General features: G+C 40.3%; 1 protein-coding gene across 1 annotated transcript in view; it reads right to left on the bottom strand.

The window, feature by feature from the left end:
- Positions 1-20,851, bottom strand: part of CFAP58 (cilia and flagella associated protein 58) — a 111,639-nt gene extending 90,788 nt beyond the window's left edge. Inside the window, exons 1-8 of the mRNA XM_022568821.3 lie at positions 20,828-20,851; positions 14,809-15,090; positions 12,616-12,764; positions 10,086-10,242; positions 8,973-9,167; positions 6,788-6,925; positions 4,564-4,723; positions 894-976 (exon numbers count right to left, since the gene is read on the bottom strand). Of these exons, the coding sequence (XP_022424529.1) occupies positions 894-976; positions 4,564-4,723; positions 6,788-6,925; positions 8,973-9,167; positions 10,086-10,242; positions 12,616-12,764; positions 14,809-15,090; positions 20,828-20,836 (1,173 nt within the window). The 5' untranslated portion in view covers positions 20,837-20,851. The remainder of the gene's footprint in view (positions 1-893; positions 977-4,563; positions 4,724-6,787; positions 6,926-8,972; positions 9,168-10,085; positions 10,243-12,615; positions 12,765-14,808; positions 15,091-20,827) is intronic.
- Between the last annotated feature and the right edge of the window lie 431 nt (positions 20,852-21,282).

Raw genomic sequence — 21,282 nt, 5'->3', positions numbered from 1 at the left:
CCTCCCTCAGCTTTGGACCATATTGAGCTCAAAGACTAGGAAAAATAAGGGCCAAAGACAGAAATGAAAACCTACAACACTCCTGAAAAGATGGTGGAAAGGTTAGAGACTCTTTATATGGCCAACCAGCCATCCTTCAAACACCTAGAAGTTAAATTTTATTAGCACTCACTTGTATTTTCTGGATTAGCACAAGTTGCAGATTATAGATATTAAAATCAGAAATTCTGGACTTCCCTGGTGACGCAGTGGTTAAGAATCCGCCTGCCAATGCAGGGGACACGAGTTTGAGCCCTGGTCCAGGAAAATCCCACATGCTGCGGAGCAACTAAGCCCGTGCGCCACAACTACTGAGCCTGCACTCTAGAGCCCGCGAGCCACGACTACTGAGCCTACGTGCCACAACTACTGAAGCCCGCGTGCCTAGAGCCCGTGCTCCGCAACAAGAGAAGCCCCCGCACCGCAACCAAGAGCAGCCCCTCCCCGCTTGCCGCAATTAGAGAAAGCCCACGTGCAGCAACGAAGACCCAATGCAGCCAAAAATCAATCAATCAATAAATGTATTAAAATCAGAAATTTTGATCAACTGCTAAGATGCCAAATAACACACCAGCAATAAAAACAGAAACCACAAGACACCCTGAAATCCCCTGCTGGTTTATATGATAATTCTCCGAAGTCCCTTTGTGCTCACAGGTGATAATGCGGTTTCAATTCACAGCCAGTGAATGGTGGAATGTGGATAGCTGCTTAGAGGAAAATTGAGCACTATTATTAATTCGAATCTACTTTTGTTTGCCTCAGAGTTTTCTCTCCCCTGCAACCAGTTATAGGCAGATATTATAGCACTAAAGAAAGACATTTATTTACCAGTGTTAGTGTAACAAACTCACCTTATTCAATAGGTCCCTTTCTCTCAGAAGCTCATCCATTGCTTTCTTATCAAGTTCTGCTTGTTTCTTAGAAGCCTCCACCTCTACATCACCAGGGAGAAAAACAATAATAAATATAAAGAAAACCTAAGAAAGAATCTGCCAAAGCCAAAGTGACATAAAAACTGCTTTATAGGGGCTTCCCTGGTGGCGCAGTGGTTGAGAGTCTGCCTGCCGATGCAGGGGACACGGGTTCGTGCCTCTGTAGCTATAAAACTACTTTTCGTTGAGTGTTCCGTGATCTTCATTATAACTCAGTGAGGTAGGTCTTCCTGTCCCTGAGGCTTAAAGGCCTATATGCCAAGGGTGCACAGCCAAGAGGTGGCAGGGCTGAGATTGGGAGTTTGGTCTCTCTGACTTCAAAAAGTCCTTGCTCTTTTTAAATCTTTTTTATTATACAAGTAATTAGAAATACAGGAAGAAATTGGAAATAAAAATAAACAGAAGGGAAAATTTTCTAAATCAGAATCTACTTAGGATTTTGATGTGTCTCTTTTCTGACTTTTTCCTATGCAAATATACATGTGTATATAAATATGAATCTTTAGACACCACATACACCAAGAGGGAATCATACCACACATACAGTTTTGTAACTTGTTTTATAATTAACATAAAATAAATACCTCTCTATATTATAAATGTATATCTACATCAGAATTTCTAATGACTTCATATTTCACTGTATAAAAATGTATAATTTATTTAGCCAATCCCCATCTTAACATTTAAGTTGCTTCTCCTTTTTTAATTTTTTTGCAATTATAAGCAATAATCCTATGAAAGTTCCTGTTCATTTGTTCCTCTAGGAGAGGAAGTCCTGGATCAAAAGTGATTTTCTTTTTAAAGACATTTCTCCCCTACTGCCGAATTCTCTCCAAAAATTAATAGCAGTTTAAATCCACACCCAAACCACCACTGTTACTATCATTCTCTTTGATCTTTGACAACCTGATAGATTTTTCTAAACCAGTATGTCCATATTTAATTTACGTTTCTTTGACTAGTAGTGAAGTAGACTACTTTTCCTGTTTAATAATCATTTATTTGTTTTTCTGTTTTTCAAATTGCCCACACTGGCTCTTTGCTCACTTTTCTCATGAGTTGTTTACCTTTTTGTGAATTGGTAAGAGCTCCTTATATATAATAAGGATACTAACTCTTTGGCAATATTTTAGACAATTTGCCTTCATATATAGTCTTTTGCTGCTAAAAAAAAATTACCTTTAATTTCATTAAATCTCTGCATTTTGGCTTTATTGTTCCTACATTTGACCTTAACTTTTTTCCCAAAAAGTAGTTTATTGTCATACTACCATTTTCTTAATAATCCATACTGCACACTGGTATGAAATGACACCTTTATCTTAGATGATAATCGTGGGTCTTTTTGTGGCCTTTCTGATCTCCATTGATCTGTTTATTCAGGCATTTTCACTAAACTATTTGATTACTGAAGTGTTATAATACATTTAAACACCTGGTAAGGCAAATGCTCCCTTCTCACTCTTCTTTTCCAGAATTTTATAGCTATGGTCACAAGTGTATTCTTCTGGAGGAAACTTAGAATCAGTTTTCAAGTCCCAAGCAACATAACTCACTGAAACTTTTTTTGGAAGTATTAAATGTGTAGATTAATTTGGACAGATTTATATCTTTATCATATCGAGTTTTCTCATCCAGAAACTTGGTGTATCTGTCCATTTTTCAAGTCTTCTTTTATACCCCTCAAAAGAATTCTGTAGTGTTTTATATATATATGTCTTACAGATATCTCGGTAACTTTATTCATAGATATTTTGTTACTTTAGTTGCTATTGTGAAAGGGGGGGTTTTCCATCATATATTGTAACTGGTTCTTTGTAGGAAAGAAAGCTATTGATATCCATATATTTATTTTATAACCTGCACCTTGTTGAACTCTTGTTAGTTCTGGCAATTTTTCAGTTCATTTCTTGGATTTTGTGGTAGGAAATCATAACATATGTGGTAGGAAATCATGCTCCTAACCATTATGTCACTCTTTGATAGGGCACATCAAAAGGAAGTGCTCCGTAAGAAGAAATAATGATGTTAACGATATCTGTAAAATAACCAGAAGAGAAAGCACGATGACTTCTGTAAACATGATTTAGGGATGAAGGATTGGGTTCAATACTTAATGGATAAAATTTTTTTTCAAAGCTTAGAACTATCACCAGCAAAAATACAGAAATTTTAATATGGAGTGTTTTATGAAATTCACTAAGCCAGTTACAAAACATGCTCTACTAGTTCTATTTTTTTTTTCATATCCGTCATTGAAGACATTAGATTGTAAACTCATGCTAGACTGTAAGCATCCTGAGGGCAGGAACCTCCATGCACCCGATGCCTAGCATAATGCCTGCACATAGCGTGTACTCAATTTATTGAATGAATAAATGAATGGAGAAATTATCAATATCAGCTGCAACTGTGCCTCAGTAAAAGATTATCTCCGATGTCTTAGGAGGAAAAATATCCACACTTCTCAAAGACGTGACAAATATTTCTAATAATCTTATCTAGACATTTATATTTTACTTAACTTTTAGGGAGTCACTGTACATTTTTATGCTTCTATGTATGTTATCTCAGTCAGTAATTTACAGCTGAGGTCAATGAGGTGTTCCTACCCCACATTTTCTGGTGCAGTCAGAATTCAAACCCTGATCCTCTGTCTCCAAGTCTCTGAGCTGTTTCTACCACACCATATTTAACTAGCATATCCTATTTTTAATTATATTCTTTTTCAGAATGAGATAGTATTCTCTTACTACTTTTATAAGTGGTAATATATCTGGATAACAATAGATGGCTTTTTTTTTTTTTGGCCGCACTGCACGGCATGCATCCCCGACCAGGGATCGAACCCACACCCCCTGCAGTGGATGCACAGAGTCTTAACCACTGGACCGCCAGGAAAGTCCCAATAGATGACATTTAGTAAGCACTTACTGTGTGCTAGGTACTGTCCCAAGAGCTTTCTATATATTAGCCATTTCATCCCCAACAGCTAAATGTGATAGAGGTGGGATCTGAACCCAGGTAGATTTGACTCGAGAGTTTGTATCCTTAATGATGTTTCTGTACTACACAGCCTCCTGTGGCACTTAAATTTTCCCTCCACAGGTCAATGTGATAGTTGGCTAAAACAAGTGTTTGCCATATGGTAAAGTACTAACAGAAGAAAGGAGTTAGAAGCCATTAATTTTTGTCTCACTGATTCTGGGTATACTATTGTCTCAAATACTGCTCATGCGGAATATTCATTTGAATTTATCCCACATCTTCAGTGAAAAAAGAAGACTGAAGGAAAAGACATGTAGAACCCAGACCTAAGATTATAGATGCTATTTACTCCATTGACAAATACTGAAAAATACTTTGGGCTCAGTATAACCTGTTGAAGAGTTTTTTAAGGTAAGAAAGTTCAAGGTATTCAAAACCATGTCTCCTCCATATTATCTACTTACCAGTTTGAATGTTATTTTACTGAATTCACTTGGCATGGTTTGTGTTTGCATGCATGGAGTTGCCAAATGACATTGGTTACCAATGAAACGCTCATAAACTAATGAAACAAAGCACAAAATGATTCTTGGCTTACCTCTCTCTAATCCCAAGATCTGATTTTTCAGGGTTTCCTTGTGCTGTTCCACTTCTCCCTTTTGACCTTCAATGTGGTGCAATTTCTTATGGATTTGTTCTCTGATTTTGTTGAGCTTCCCAATGTCAAGGCGCATCTGATGGACTTCTTCCTCTTTGGCCTATGATTAGTGAGAGAGGATTAACCAGGGACACTCAGTCAATAAAGAGCCAGTGACTGGATGATGGTAAACTCACAACCAATAAAAGGACACTGTTCCTATGTCAGTGTAAAGCTGTTCTGTGGGATTAAATCAAAACACACACTGTTTGGTTTTTGAGAGAAATCGAAAAAGTCTATATAAGCCATAATACAATATATGGCTATATGAGCTAAAAACATTGAAAAGACTGATTAAACCTGATACCTCAAGATATCATGGAATTGTTGAATCAAACAAGATAAGAACACTGAGTTGTATCATAAATGTGTGAAATTTGTGTACAAATGCTGTAGTGATTAGCAACTTTCATAGAATCACAAAGTGATCTCTCTTGGAGGTTATTAACATGCTATAAAATATTGAGTCTTTTGGATCCACATGTCCACTGTAGTGCAATTACATATGTTAGAAAAGGGGCCCTCCTTCCTCAGAGTATGTTAGTCAATGACTGTATATATGGACAGGGTAGCATTAATAAGCAAGTCTACACGATGTCAAAAGGTATCAAAACAGCAATTGCAGGAAAGTAAAGCACCAGATTTTTGTCTATGGATTTCAAGTTTTATGAATTTTTTTAAAATTCATTTTTTAAAAAATGTGCCATTCTTAGAAATGACTGGGAAAGCAACTAGTGATTCTTCTGCAAATAAAGAGTAGCAATTATTCCCAGTTCTTGACAATGAAGAGGCTGCACTTAGCTGGGCACGTTATCCTCAGATCATTGCTAGAAGCAGAATCCCATAGGTTTAGGATCTGATAACAAAAATATTCCATCTTTCAAGGTGCCCCATGCATGTCATCAAAGGAGAGAATTATTGGCCTAAGTATTTTTCCTTTAATTTCACCTTAGGGGCCAATACATTATTTTGCCTTCAGTAGTCGTTTCATTTCTGCTTTAACTTGGAGCATTCTCATAAAGAATGGTTTTGAGTCAAACATTTCTGGACTGCTTAAATGTTCCTCAGCCTCAGATCCTACCAGGTCCAAATTAGTTCATCTAAGTCCCCTTTCAATTAAAACAATAAGATGTTCTAATTCAGTAGTTATTAATCCAGACCCCATGGTTAGAAAAATTAATCCAGACCCCATGGTTAGACTTCAGAAAAATCCTGTAAACCTCTAAGACTGCATGCAAAACAAGACACAAGATGTGCAAATAAGTGTGCGTGCGTGTGTATGTGCACGCACACACACGCTTTCATCAGATTCTCAGAAGGTGCTGTGATGCAAAAACTGTTAAGATTTACTACTCGAATCAATGTATTTTCCTGATTAGTCACTCATTTTATGCCCAGTATTCTAACATAACTAGAGTAGGGCTTATGGATTTTTCAGAATTGGTGATAAACTTAAAGCCGCTCTGCTAAGCATGTAGGCAGACAATATGTATCCAAGTATAAAACGGTTATCTAAACTTAATTTGCAAGCACTCTTCAATCAGGGCAGGGGGAATAGGAGACCTATCTTGAAATTTACATTGGACAGAAGTGAAAATCATGATTCTGTAGTCCTCAGCGTAGATATCAAATAGTACCAGTCCGTCCCCCACCCCTCTCACTCCATACAAGTAGAGAAATACAATCTCACTTCTTTGCCACTCACATGTGTAAATGGTTTGGATGGCTGTATATATGGACAGGTGGACAGGGTAGCATTAATAAGCAAGTCTACACGATGTCAAAAGGTATCAAAACAGCAATTGCAGGAAAGTAAAGCACCAGATTTTTGTCTACGGATTTCAAGTTACTTGCAAGGCTAAATTACAGAGGTGAGCACCTGAGCTCACTTTGGAAAGTATTTGCACAGTCATATGATTAACCAGCAGCTTAGCAATGTTATAAGAATGGAAGTTATCAAACTGCTTCTGGGCATAAAGCAATCACTGTAGGTTTACACCTGCCTCTGAAGGACCAAGGCTAATCCAGGTTATCCAACCAAAGGCTAGGACACCATCAGCCAATTCATATTAACAGGGAATGAAGGAGGGCATGCTAGGGAACAGATAGGTCACTTGGTGTTTACTTTGAGCTCCAACGCCTTCTGCTGGTTTTCCTGGGATAGCTGCTCACAGATCAAACTACGTTGTTCGTTTTCTTGCTGAAGTTTAGCATTTCTTGTCTGAAGCTGCTCCAGCTCCTTTGCAGCTCTCTCATTCAGTATCTGAAAGATGCAGAACGAGCTGGTCAATGCTTCTGAATCTGATTACAGTAGCTGCACATCCACGCAGGAGGCCATGCAGACCTCCTGGGACAAGCACGGCAACCACACTTTTTTTGTCTTCGCAGAAATTGTTCTTTCTCCCCAGTGAAAGCATGAAGGCACTCAAATATGATGAATGTTAAATGGCTGGGGGAAATGATGCCTTCTAATGAATAACACAGAGAACATAATTTTTTTTTCTGGGCACCTTGGGAAGTCTTGTTCACAGGTGGTGGATAAATATTTTAATGCCTGTTTGCCATTTGGCAGGCTTAGCATACACAACAATTGCTATAATCATTGCAGATGAGCTAGAGATCCGAACAAGCTTTATCGGCTGTGGGGCTCAGAAGCTGTACCTTCAGAAGCAAATCCTGCATTAGCATGCCTACAACATTTTCGTGAACAGAACCATTCACTCACACCAACACAAAACAATTACCCTTCATCCAACTTAAGTCAAAACTGTGGAGTAGTAGTGGAATGATTTCTACCTCCCTGACTTCAGTGTCAGTTGGATTTTCCCCTTCCCAACTTGACTATTCAGAGAAGACAAGGTTTTATAAAAACAGAGGATTATATTTTGGGAAGTCATTTCTATTGGGAAAATATTAGGGAGATGGAGGGATATCAAAAAAAAGAGAGAAGATGGCTTAGCAGACACTTACTCCAATATATAACTTCCACTCAAGCAAAAGTTAAACACAGAAAGAATCTATCCAACTTCCCATCAATAGGGACTAAATAAAATTTTCCATGGGTCCTGGATGTTGCCAAACAAAGTACTATAGTTTTAACGTGATAACCAAAAACCTCTCAAATTTCAGGCTCAAAGAAAGCCACATGTTTTTTTCATGGATGTTGCACACTGCATATTATCTATTTGATTTCTGGCTTTATATAAAATTAATAAAGCAATTGACAAATGTGTTCTACGATCTAATTTTTTAAGTAGAAAAATGATGTATGGCTTAAAAATACTTTGGAAACTTCCTAAGAGAACATATTTTCAAGAAATGACTGTTTTCAATTAGATGAAATGGTTCTTCTTTAAGAAATTAGAAAAGACAGACTAGCATTTGTGTTACCTTAAACTGTTATTACAGAGGAAATGTTTTTTAAATATTTAAAACGCATAAAGACAGTGTGTGGTTTCCCAAACTTCAAACTTAAAATTAAACCTGTTGAATATAAATCATGCTATATTCACAGGCTGGAATGCTTAGAGCGATGAGAGTGAATGGTCTTCTGAGCTCTGTCCAACAGAACTTCCTGCGATGAACTAAATGTTCTCTATGTGCACTATCCAATACGGTATCTACTAGCCCCATGTAGCTATGGAGCACTTGAAATGGTGCTGGTGCAACTGAGGGACTGAATTTTTAATTTTATTTAATTTCAAATAATTTAAATGTAAATAGCTGTATGTGGCTAGTGGCTACCATATTGGATACTGTGGTTCTATAACTATGTGGCAACAACATAAGTGAATCTCAAAAACAGGATATTAGGAGAAAGATATTAGACACAAAAGAGTACATCCTGTATAATTTAATTTCTGTAAAGTACAAAAGCAGGCAAAACTAACCTCTGCTTAGAATTCAGAAGAGCGCTGACCTCTGGGGAGAGAGTGACTGGGAAGGGGCACGAGGAGCCTCCCGGGGTGCTATTTCTCAGGCTGGGCGCGGGTAACCAAGACGTGTTCAAGGGGAGAAAATTCATCAAGCTGTATACTTGTGACTTATACACTTTTCTACGTGTATGTTACACATCAATAAAAGGATAAAAAGAGATTAACCTGTTGGAGCATGGCAGGAGGGGGCTGGGGGGATAGAGCATATCTACCTATAAGAGCCATTCAAAGACCAAACACAGTACAGTGCTACGTGCTGTGTTACCAACATCCACCAACTTCTGCAGTGAAGGGAGTTTGCTGCTTTCCAAAGAAAATTCAAAAATCCCCGTTCTTGTCTGGCCAGGCCCCGTGGTGCAGCCCTGCCCAGCCCACCTTCTGCTCCTTCAGCTGCTGCTCCAGCTTCTGAAGCTCCTCCTTGCTCTTCTGCACGTACTCCTGCAGGGCCTTGATTTCTGTCTGCCTGCTGTCCATGTCCGTCTGAATCTGCTTGAGCTCTTTCTCTAGTTTTTCCTTCTTCCGAGTCTCCCGCAAAGCTTCGTTCTGATGTTGCTGGATTTCTTGTTGGAACTACAGGCACGGAAAGGACGATGGGGGTTGGGGTGCGGGAGATGAGCCCCTCAGGACGGGTCTCAACCAGCCGAACTTCTCTCGCTCTCAGATATTTTCAGGGCAATGACTCTGAAGTAGTATTTCTCCTGTAGGAGAGTCATCTTTGAACTTCAATGTTCAAACTTTTCAAGAATATTCTGTATTATTTTTCAGAGCCTTGGCACCAAACAGCCACCCTGATGGTGGGAACAAATCCACAAAGAAAGGTATAAAATCCAGTTAAATACTGGAAGCCCAGAATTCTAGGGAAGTCAAACATGGAAAGAATTCATCTAACTCTCCATCAATAGAAACTAAATAAAATGTAGCCAGCTACCCTAAATATGAAAGTGTATTTTCCATGAGTCCTGGATATTGCTAAACAAAGTACTACAGTTTTATCATGACAGCCAAATTCTATGAAAAGTCCTTCTCTTATCTCATGATCAAAGGAGTCTCCTGTTTTTCTCCTCAAGCCTGCGCTTGTATACCATCTATTTGACTTCTGGCTTTATAGAAAAGTATTCAGAAGGATTCAGCTAGATGACTTCCTTACACAGGAGAAAGGCCAGGGAAACTGCTTTCACCATCCCCAGATGCAGGGCGCCCTGGCTGTCACAGGGGACACGTTCTTGGGCCAGAAATGTAAGCAGTGCCCTATCTTGGTAACTTCTCAGAGAATGACTCAGGTAAAACTGCTCTTGCAAAAACAAACCAGAGAAACAAGCAAAACAATGGATGCTTCATTTGGTGACCAGGCCGGGGGCAAGGGGGGGTGGGGGGGAGGGAGGGTCGTAAATCTGAGAAAGGAACAAGACCGGAAGGGAGCCTGGAGAAGGACAAGACCTCCTTCTGGAAGGTAATGGCCCTTGTCTTGCTCTCCGTGTCAGAGCAGACCTGACTGATGGTCTGCTCTGCCTCTTCCCTGGACCGCTCCATTTCTTGTTGCTGTTCAGTGGTCTGAGCTAAGGCCTCTCGTAATTTCACCACTTCTGACAAGAGTTGGTCTCGCTCCTTTGTCACTTCTTCTTTGAACTTCAGCAAATCTCGGATACTAAAAAAGAAGAACACGGGCGTCAGACAAAATGGCCATCTGCTCAGGGAGCCTTCTTATCATCCTCTGAGCTCGTTTTCATGGGAAAGACTTACAGTCAAGGATCAACACTATTCAGGTGTGAAAGAGAAAGATCTTTATGCCCTGACGTGGGAGCTGTTTCTGAGGGGTTTTTTGTTGTTTTTTTTGTGGGTTTTTTTGCAGTACGCAGGCCTCTCACTGTTGTGGCCTCTCCTGTTGTGGAGCACGGGCTCCGGACGCGCAGGATCAGTGGCCATGGCTCACGGGCCCAGCCGCTCCACGGCATGTGGGATTTTCCCAGACCGGGGCACGAACCCACGTCCCCTGCATCGGCAGGTGGACTCCCAACCACTGCGCCACCAGGGAAACCCTGTTTCTGAGTTTTTAACTGAAAAAGAGGATGTTCCAATAATAATATGCATAATATGACCCCTTTTCTTATTTTTAAGCAATTACAGTCTGTGTGTGTGTGTGTGCGTGTGTGTACTATAGGCATTTTTATAGAAGTCCAGAAAAATAGGCATCAAATTGATAACTGGTTATCTCTGAGGAGTGAAATTTAGGGTGGAAGAGTTGGGGGGGCTGATTTCTACTCCTTGCTTTCCACACCCCTGTAGTATTCATTCTGAAAGTGGAAAAACTATGTCTGATAAGACCTGTGCAGCAGAATTCATCTAGAACAAGGCAGCTACTTTAGAGCTGAGAAAGCAGAGAACTTGCATTTGAGACACTTGCAGCTGACAGACATCAAATGACTGTGGGAAACACAGTAATTCGATAATATGTATTGACCAACTCTTTTGATATAATTGTTTAATTAAGAACTTTCAAAACCGCAAACTCTTCTCCATAAACAAGACCTTAAATTCTAAGGTTACTGTAAAGACAGACAGCTACACCTAAGCGCACTGCTGAATTGGATGGCTTCATCAGTTCTCCTCATCATGTTCTGATTTTCATGAAAACTCCTCCTAACCAAATCAGTTCCCTCACGATGCTCTTCAACAGCTGTTCTTCAATAGTTGCTCTGATCGTGCATGACTTCTTCAATAAGAAAATAGAGTCCATTATTATGAACACCACATCTGCTGTTTATTTTACCTATTCAACATTCGATAAACGTATCTAGAAAGTATAAGAAACCTAGACAGCAGGTAGATTTAGTTAAGGATGCCTAAGGAAGTGTATGCTCATTCCTTGCTCATTAATTAATGCAAGGTTTTGCATGCCCTACAGAGTGCTAGATTCCTGGAGGAAAGGTAAAGATAGATGTCTTCCCTCAAGGAGTTTACAGCTTAATGGGCAGAGAAGCTCAAATAATTTCAGTACCATGTGATCAGTGCCATACTTGAGGGAGATGTTGGGTCCTATGGAAACAGGGAACACAATGACTCTTCTGCCTGGTCACTGGGTCTGAGGCTTGGGAGGAGGTTGGAACAGAGATGCTGACGGTGATAAAGTTAAGATGGTGTTTAAGATAGGTCTTGAAGGATGAATAGTTGTTTACTGAGTGGAGAAGGGAAGAAAAAGGATCCCTGGCATAGAAAACAGTATGTCCAAAGACATGGAGGCATGAGCAAGCATGGTGCTGCTGGACGTGAGTCTCGCAAGGCTGACGGGGGCAGATCTACAAAGAGTTCTGCAAGACATGTTCAAGACTTTGGGCTTTATCCTTAGGAAATGGGTAGCTGTCGAAGGTGCATATGCTGGAGATGGAAGCATGTAGCTACATGTTTTAGAAGAATAAGTCTGGTATGGAAGATGGTAAAGAGGGGAGATGTCTCCTCAAAGGCAGGGAGAACAGTTAGGAGTCTACTGCCAAATCCAGCAGAGAACAGGGGAGCCGCTGCTGATAGGAGGAGGGGAAGAATGAAGTGATGTTTAGAAGACTGAGTCAACCAGACGAAACGTTAAGGGATGAAGGAGTAACAAGTGTGAAGAGCAACTGTTTTCTGGCCTAGAATCTGAGGTGGTAGGAAGGATAGTGATATGGCTAATCATGGGGCAGGGGGTGTATGGGAGGGGCTGGGAATCTGGGTAGAAAGTCAGCCATTCCACACAAGTTTGAGAGAAATAAAGTTAAAATCTTTACTCATTTTAAAACTGTAGCACTGATTTTATAGAGCCAGAAGTTTGATATAACCATGAATTAGAAGCTCTTGGGCATGGAGAAACGGAGTATTAAAAAGAAAAAAATGGCAATAGATAGAAACCTGTCTCTGGGAACCCAACAAAGTAGAGTCTTGTATTCGCAAAGAACATTCAAGATGGTACCGGCAAGCCCCAGGCTGTCTGTTGAAGGAGGCCTCTGCAAAAGCAAGTTCAACATGAATCAAGACGGCTATGACCTACTTGCTATCCTGGTCCATGGAGAGTCCAGACCCTTGCTCGACTAGTTTGCTTAGGTTCACTATTTCCTCTTTCAGGGCAAGAATCGTCTCCTTTGCCTTCTGCTCTTTGCCATAGGCTGAGTCCACCATCTTCCAAGCCTTTTCAATTTCCTAGGTGGGTCATGGGATATCAGTGAGAAAAACCAAACTAGGTTCCCGATGCAAGCTAAATTGAATAACTAGAATAATAAAACAACTACATTATAGAAGCTATTTATGGGGAAAGAAGATCACATGTTATACACTATGTATTAAATGTATATCGATTTACTGCATTGTTCAACATGAGTTAGTCAATACTGAAAAGCAGTTTTAAAGGGGATACTGGCAAAGGCTATTTTCTCTTGGGTAGGTAAATGTGGCCACAGGGCTCACATACTACAGGGGCTGCTATAACTAATGGTATTATTTCTAGTAAAGACGTTAAGATAGGTTTACAAAATCGAAAATGAAAGCTTATGTGCTTTCCAAGTCCAGATATTTTATAGGAAAAAAAAAAAAAGCTTTATCACATAAGGAATGCTCTTAGATCCAAGTCCTAAATTTGAAGTTCTTGATAGGTTCCATATTAAAAATATATTTTGCGCTCAGGCCCCAAGTGAGCTCCTGGATGGCAAGGTGAACTTTAGAGCCATCCATAGAAATGAGGTCTTGGCTGTCACCTAATTGTACACAACAGCCTTGATAATTCCCATTTCCAGAAACCCAAGCCCAGGCCTTCTCATCAAATGCTTATAGGGGAAAAACAAAACTATTCTGAATACAAAGTGGAATATTAACAGAAATACTTAAAAGTGAATTACAGCCATTCGAGTACACGGACGAAGGACAGTAAATGTTGCAACAGCCTTGAGTTTTGCCCTGCCACTTAATTTTCTTGCAAAATTTCATCAAGTGAAATGTGAGTCCTTTTATACAGGTAAGAATCTATATGCTTGAGGTGAAAATATTATTTTATGTTGACAAGGAATAAAATGAGTGGAAGAAATTATTTAATTAAATAAATTCATGCTATTACATTACAGAGAGAGAGAGATGATTCTTGGGTAACTGCAGCACATAATTTAGTGATTCAAAACAAAATGTCAGTTTAAGGGGTATGTTTTTCTGTAGCAACCATATGTACTATTTTTGGCAAAACAAATGAAGGATATTTAAATGAAATATGATTATATGAAATCTTGTCCAAAGCAAATTCACCAATTATATTTTAATCTATTCATGACTTCCATTTCCAGTTTTTTAATTTACAATAAAAAGTGGGGTCTTTTCTCATCATAACATGATTTAAAGCCTTCTTATATTGGTATTTTGCAAGGAGAAGAAGAAAATAACAATAGAGAGAAAAAGACACTAAAAACAGTTCCTAAGAAAACAGGTAAGTTACATTTTGCACTAGTCTTGGAACTTCATTAGAATTGGGGTATGTTTAATTGCATGATATCAAGGGAATTATCTAAAAAAATTGCAAATTATTTCTCAGCACTAGGGTTTCAATTATAAATTAAAATATCTTAACCTCTTAACACCCTGCAATCTACAAGGAACATTTGTGTTTTACCTTCAAAATAATGCAACACACTTGAGGATGAAAAAAATAAAGTGTAAATAAAAACCATACTTCCTCAATATCCCTCCCAGACTGAATCCCTGTTCTCGCATTATGAGGAAATGGGACGATCAAGGCAGAAGCAAAGGGGCGATAAGAGGAAAGATCATGAAAACTACCATCTGGAAATTCTCAAGGTAACCTCTCCTAAAACATTGGAAAACGTAGAAACATGAAAAGATCTTTTACAAGATATCATCATAAAATATTTAATTACTTATCTTGGGTCAAACAAGACATACTGATATTCCTAATACTATACTTACTTATGGCCAATTGTTTTTGTGAACACAGTATTTCTTAGAAACCAAGCCAGTAAGGTTCTACCTTATTTTCTGCATTGTGAAATTCACTCAAGCTAATTAAGTTCTTTGAAAATTAACATTATTCCCTAGGCTTAATGAATATATAAATCATGTAAATTTTTATTTAATAACTCTTTTACTACCAGCCTAGAGCTGCCAGTATAATGAAAGGATGATGTTTTAAGTACAGGATGCATTTATGAAAGCTCGCCATCGGTTCCATTTCTAGAAGATCACTGACCTTCTTCAGGGATGTGATGGTGGTCTGATCATCCCGAGAGAGCTTCAGGGCAGTGGCGACCTTCGCAGAATTAACCACGATCTCCGCATTCAGCTCTCTGCACTTGGCCATCAGACGCTTTTCATTGTCATAAGACTTTTTCATGACAGCATGAAGCTTCTCATATTCAACCCTAAATCTCTCCAAACTTTTGTCCCCTGTAAGTTCGCTGAGAACCTCCTGAAAATCCCTTTCTATTTCTTCATACGCAGTTTCCTCCATCACTAGTTTTTCACTCTTTTCCTGTTCAAAAGGGCAAAGACGGGAGTGAAGATTGAAATATTTACCCCATCACTATTCAGGAATGACTTATTATTCGTGAATAAAAGACCTCCATACAAGCAAAGATTGAAATATTTACCCCATCACTATTCAGGACTGACTTATTATTCGTGAATAAAAGACCTTCGTACAAGCAAAATAAAAGCCACTAACAAGCAGACGATTTAAAGCTATATGATGGGAATGCTCCTTGTTCATCCCAATACCTGTATATATGTATACGTAGCACTGGGATAGTAATATTTTCTACCACATAGTGTTAAGGATTAGATTAAATGGGATAATTCATGTTAAACACTTAGCCAAGTGCCCGGCAAAACAGCAGGTACTCAATAAATTTTGAGAGCTATTATGATTATTCCAAGCCTGCTTCTTACTGCCCCCAGGACTGCAGATGGAAGCCACGGTATGTTGAGGTCAGACATAATATAGATACCATGAAACCACACTTACAGTGGAACCCATCCAGAACATGGAATATTCTCTTTAAAAATATTCCATCATTTTTACCCCTTAAAAAATTAGCCTAGGTCATCTCCACAGGAATTTTGAAACGCCCCCTGGGCAATGGTCATGGGCCTTCACATTTGCTTTCCATGATTAGCTGGGCAGCAAATTATTTAAAATGTAAGCCCAAACATACAGATGTAATTCAAGCAAGTCTGACTACGACTTAGATGATAACCCAGGACTATATGGTTATATATGAATTCTTATTTCCCTAGTGTTACGGTTGAACTGTGTCACCTAGAAAGATATGTTGAAGTCCTAACCCCTAGTAACTGTGAATGTGACCTTATTTGGAAATAGAGTCATTACATATACAATTAGTTAAGTTAAGGTCATACTGGAGTAGGGTGGGTCCTAATACCATGTGACTGGTGTCTTTATAAAAAGGCAGAAAATTTAATCTCCTGGCGGTCCAGTGGTTAAGACTCCGAGCTCCCAATGCAGGGGGCACAGGTTCGATCCCTGGTCAGGGAATTAAGATCCCACATGCCGCGCAGCCAAAAAAAAAAAAAGAAAAAGAGAAATGTATACATATATCAAATCATTACGTCGTACACCTAAAACTAATACAATGTTACATGTCAATTATAACTCAATTAAGAAAGGGTGTAAAAAAAAAAAAAAGAAAGGGTGTGGCATTTGGATACATACACACCCTACCCCCCACACGAGAACTCCATGTGACCAGTGAAGGGAGACATTAGGCTGGTATAGCTGCAAGCCAAGGAAAGTTAAGGGTTGCTGGCTACCACCAAAAGCTAGGAAGAAGCAAGGAAAGATTTTACTCAGTCTCAGAGCATGGCTCTGCGGACACCTTGATTTCAGACTTCGTGGCCTCCAGAACTGTGAAATAATAAATTTATGCTGTTAAGCCATCCAGTTTGTGGCACTATGTTACAGATGCCCTACTTCAAACTACATACAGCACAATAATAATAAAAAAAGAATGAGTATGGTTAATATATTTACTCAGAAAATATTGATTGAACATCTGCTGTATGTAAGTTGGAATGATGGAGGCTGGAGGAGATATCAAAGTAAGGACTACACGGCCTTCCCATAGGAAATATATACATGAAGAGCTGATGCAGTATGTGGGCAGAAAACGGAAGTATAGAATTTGATACCTGCCATAAAATGGATTCAGAGTTCTACAAGAACCTATAGGAAGATGGAATTACTCCCAGCAGCAAGAATTAAAGCAAATTCCATAAAGGAAGTGGCATTTAAGAAGGCACAAAAGGGAGACTGGAGTTTTCACAGGTAGATGTAAAGAGAAAGGGCATTCCTGTCCCATGGCAAAGCTTCATCAAAGGCTCAGGGACAAGCAGGTATCTAGGATTTGAGATTGGTTAAGAAGCTCAAGTTAGCTTAAAGTACAAGAAATATGACAGGGAAAAGGAAGGAGACTAGACAGAGAGTTAGGGACAGACTGGAGACCTCAAATGGCATTCTAGGGAATACAGAGAAAATTATTCTGGAAGCCACAGGTAATCACTTAGCCTTTTGAGCAAAGAAATGATAAGGTTTGAAAGGTCTTATTTATGTTTGCGACATTATGCTTTGATATTCTACACTAAAAAGGACTTTAACATAAAAACTCTATTGCTAACACTGTTGGTGGGAATGTAAATTGATACAGCCACTATGGAGAACAGCATGGAGGTTCCTTAAAAAAACTAAAAATAGAGCTACCATATGATCCAGCAATTCCACTCCTGGGCATATATCCAAAGAAAACCAGAATTTGAAAAGATACATGCACCCCAGTGTTCACTACAGCACTAGTTACAGCAGCCAGGACATGCTTCCACAACCTAAATGTCCATCAACAGAGGAATGGATAAACAAGATGTGGTACATATATATAATGGAATACCACTCAGCCATAAAAAAAATGAAATAATGCCATTTGCAACAACATGGAGGTACCTGGAGACTATCAGACTGAGTTAAGTCAGACAGAGAAAGACAAATACCATCTGATAGCACTTACATGTGGGATCTAAAAGAACGGTACAAATGAACCTATTTACAAAACAGAAATAGAGTCACAGATGTAGAAAACAAACTTATGGTTACCAGAGGGGAAAGAGGGTGGGGAGGGATAAATTGGGAGATTGGGATTGACATATACACACTACTATATATAAAATAGATAACTAATAAGGACCTACTGTATAGCACAGGGAACTCTACTCAATACTCTGTAATGACCTATATGGGAAAAGAATCTAAAAAGAGTGGATATATGTATAACTGACTCACTTTGCTGTACACCCAAAACTAACACAACATTGTAAATCAACTATACTCCAATAAAAATTAATTAAAACAAACGAGAACAAAAAGCAAAAAAAAAAAAAATTCTACTGCTAATCAAAGAAATTAACTGAGACAATCTCTAATCCCAATAATAAAGTAAAATTCAAACTCACCCTGAAGATTTTGGGTAAGTAGTCTAGTTTACCTTCTGCTTTGACAAGCCTGCCTTGCCCAACATGGAGAAAGTCTACATATTCTTGCTTTTCAAAAACACTTGTACTGGGGCTTCCCTGGTGGTGCAGAGCTTAAGAATCCACCTGCCAATGCAGGGGACACAGGTTCAATCCCTGGTCCGGGAAGATCCCACATGCCGCAGAGCAACTGAGCCCGTGTACCACAACTACTGAGCCTGCGCTCTAGAGCCCAAGAGCCACAACTACTGAGCCCACGTGCTGCAGCTACTGAAGCCCATGTGCCTAGAGCCCATGCTCTGTAACAAGAGAAGCCATGGCAATAAGAAGCCAGTGGACCGCAAGGAAGAGTAGCTCGCGCTCCGCACAACTAGAGAAAGCCCGCGTGCAGCAACGAAGACCCAATGCAGCCAGAATAAATAAATACAATAAATTTATTTTAAAAAAAAACACTTGTACTCTTGACTACACTTCTAAATATGATATGCGAACAAAACAGAGTCCACATCTTAAAACAGATGTGGAATCACAAGCATATCTATATAACATTTTGTATAACAGCATTAGTACTAACGTTAAACTCAACACAGGTTTTCTTCCTGACTAAAAAGCAGATTATCGCGAAGATCACAATACAGCGATTCCACAAAGGAGGAAAAATCATATTAAGGAATGGTGCTGCTGCTCTGTACTTTCCCCTTGTTGATGCTAAACATGAACACACACAAACATTTATCACAGCAATGTTCTAGGTTCCATCCCTGTAAACGGTATTAATGTCAACACTTGATCACTAGCCTAACGATTTGTTCACAGGAAAGGTTTTCCCTGTACACTTGGCACTTAGCACAGGAATGGAAAAATATCAAAGAAAGAAAAGTTTTAAAGAAACTTTTACGAACAGAAGAGATTTGTTTATGTTGCCATTTTAAAATATACTGCTATTAAAAGCAAAGCAAAAATAATCTCTTAGCTGTGACCAATAACCAGTTGGTATCTACACTGTTACAGCATATAATGCTATCTAATTCAGAAGCATGATTTCAACATGAATTGATCAGAAGGGAACTGTGATGCTCCTTCATACGATACCTATCTACTGAGTGTTTACGATTAGCCAGGCAATGTTCTAGGTGCTGGGAGTACCAATTAGTGAAGAGAAGGAAAAGGAAAAAGGAAAAGAGAGCTGCAGTGAAAAATGAGACCAGCGTGGAAATGCCAACTTATGAAAGCAGAAGTGAGGAAAACTTGGCTGAGGTCAATTGAAAATAAAAGAAATGAAGGAATGACAGGAGATTGTGAAAGGGAAGAGAGACTGGGAAATAACTAGTTTATAGCATTTGTATCTGGGGCTTACATAGGGTAAATGAAGAAGAATGAAATACACAAAGATGACTAGTGGGGGAGAAAAGGAGAAAATACTCAAAAGGAAACAACGGAAAAATTCAAGGAGAACTAGAAGGAACAGGAGGAGGAAATGGGAAGAAAAGAGACATGAATGAGTGTGGGCACCAGAAATAAGAAGTGTGGCTGCAGGATGGACGCAAGAGAGAGATGCCAGTGATGGAGCCTGGGGAGGGAGGAAGATGGAGAGTATGAGAGGGATTGTATGATAAGGAGAGAGTGGTTGATCACAGGAAGATGGAGTTTGCAAGGGGGGGACTAGATGTGGAGGAGATGGAATGATGAGGGGATGTGAATGGTGTAGAGGAGACCAGAGAAGGAACTGGAACAGGAGTGGGGGCATGATGGTGGTGAGAGAAGCTGGCACCAGGGCTGGCTTCATGGGTGTGTGAACTATTCAGTTGCACGGGGCTCTTTGCTCAGAAGTGCCCTACCCTTGGTTTAATGCTCTGCTGAAATTCTTAATAATTTTTTTAACAAGAGGCTCTGCATTTTCATCTTTCCTTGAGCCCCACAAACTGCGTAGCTGATCCTGTCTGGGACTGACCATGTGAAAAATAATATGGGGAAGGACTCTGATGGGGTGATGAAGGATTTGCATTAGGGCCATAATGGAGGAGGACTGTGACTGGCAAGTAATGACAGGGACCTGAGGTTGTCCAGGTTATAAATGAGGGTGCTAATGGACAGGCAAGGGGTCACTAAAGGGTTGCAGAAATAACCTCTCATCAGTGAGACTCAAGTTGGGGTGCGCTACAAAGTGGGGAAGTGAATGGAGGACTTAAGATAGTAAAAGAGTGGTCAGTGACAACACAGGGCGGTGGCGATGGGCTAAGCTTCATGAAGATGTGTCATAGCAGGCGATCAGATGATAGGGAATCGTGGCATGACAGGTGGTCAAGGGTCAGTGAACAGGAGTGACACTGGGTATTTATGAAGCCTTCTTCAGGTCCTCCCAGTCAGCTAGACATCAATATTTCTGTGTGTATCTCTCTTGTGGTATCACCTTATGGCTCAAAATCTAGGGGTGGGGGCCTGTCATGCGTGAGTGTGGAAACTTATGAATTTCCTACGGCACTTAGCACCGCGCCAGTTTAACAGGGTGGTGTGTGTGTGCAGGGGACGGTTTCCACCCAATGGAAGGAGGGGCAAGAGATAATGGAGCCAGAGCCAACAGGAAAGGGGGAGGGGGATGAGGCTGCGGCTGGGGACAGGATGTTGACTGGGGGAATATTCGGAATCATTGGATGTGACAAGGGATAGTAGAAGTGAGACGACGGGGAGGGGTCGAACGAGACGCGACAGAAAGAGGGGCGCTGACTTCTGACCTCGGCCATCCTGACGCACTCTGCGGGTCGCCTCAGAAGCCGCTGTGGAGATCGCGCAAGCTGGGCCGGAGTCTGAGGAAGGGGCTGTGCACCGCCCCCAGGGTCTAAAACGCCGCCACGTTATTTCTATCCCCTGCAGGGGGCGGAAACCCGCCGTTCGGCGCGTCCTCCGGTCTCCGAGCAACCGCCATGCCCTCTGGAGGCACTAGCGAATGTTCGAAAGGGGTGGAGCCTCCGAGGCCGGCGCCTGGGCGGTGTTCCTCAGAGTCGCACGCAAATATCCCGTAAAGGGTGGGGCCAGGGAGATGAGGGGCGGTGCCTCTGGGCCGCTGGGAGGAGTCCCAGGGTGTGCGCAGAAGTTAGAAACACCCGAGAGGGGAGAGGCAAGGCACGACCCAGAAGCAGATAACGGAGTACCAAGGGCTGACGATTAGAAGGAGATGTGGATCAGAGGG

The sequence above is a fragment of the Delphinapterus leucas genome, chromosome 16, assembly GCF_059928025.1.
Source record: "Delphinapterus leucas isolate spDelLeu-1000000601 "Yukka" chromosome 16, BTC_Dleu_Yukka2, whole genome shotgun sequence".
Classification (NCBI taxonomy): Eukaryota; Metazoa; Chordata; class Mammalia; order Artiodactyla; family Monodontidae; genus Delphinapterus; species Delphinapterus leucas.
The sequence above is the reverse complement of the archived record's forward strand: the minus strand, read 5'-3'. Positions and strand labels throughout refer to the sequence as shown.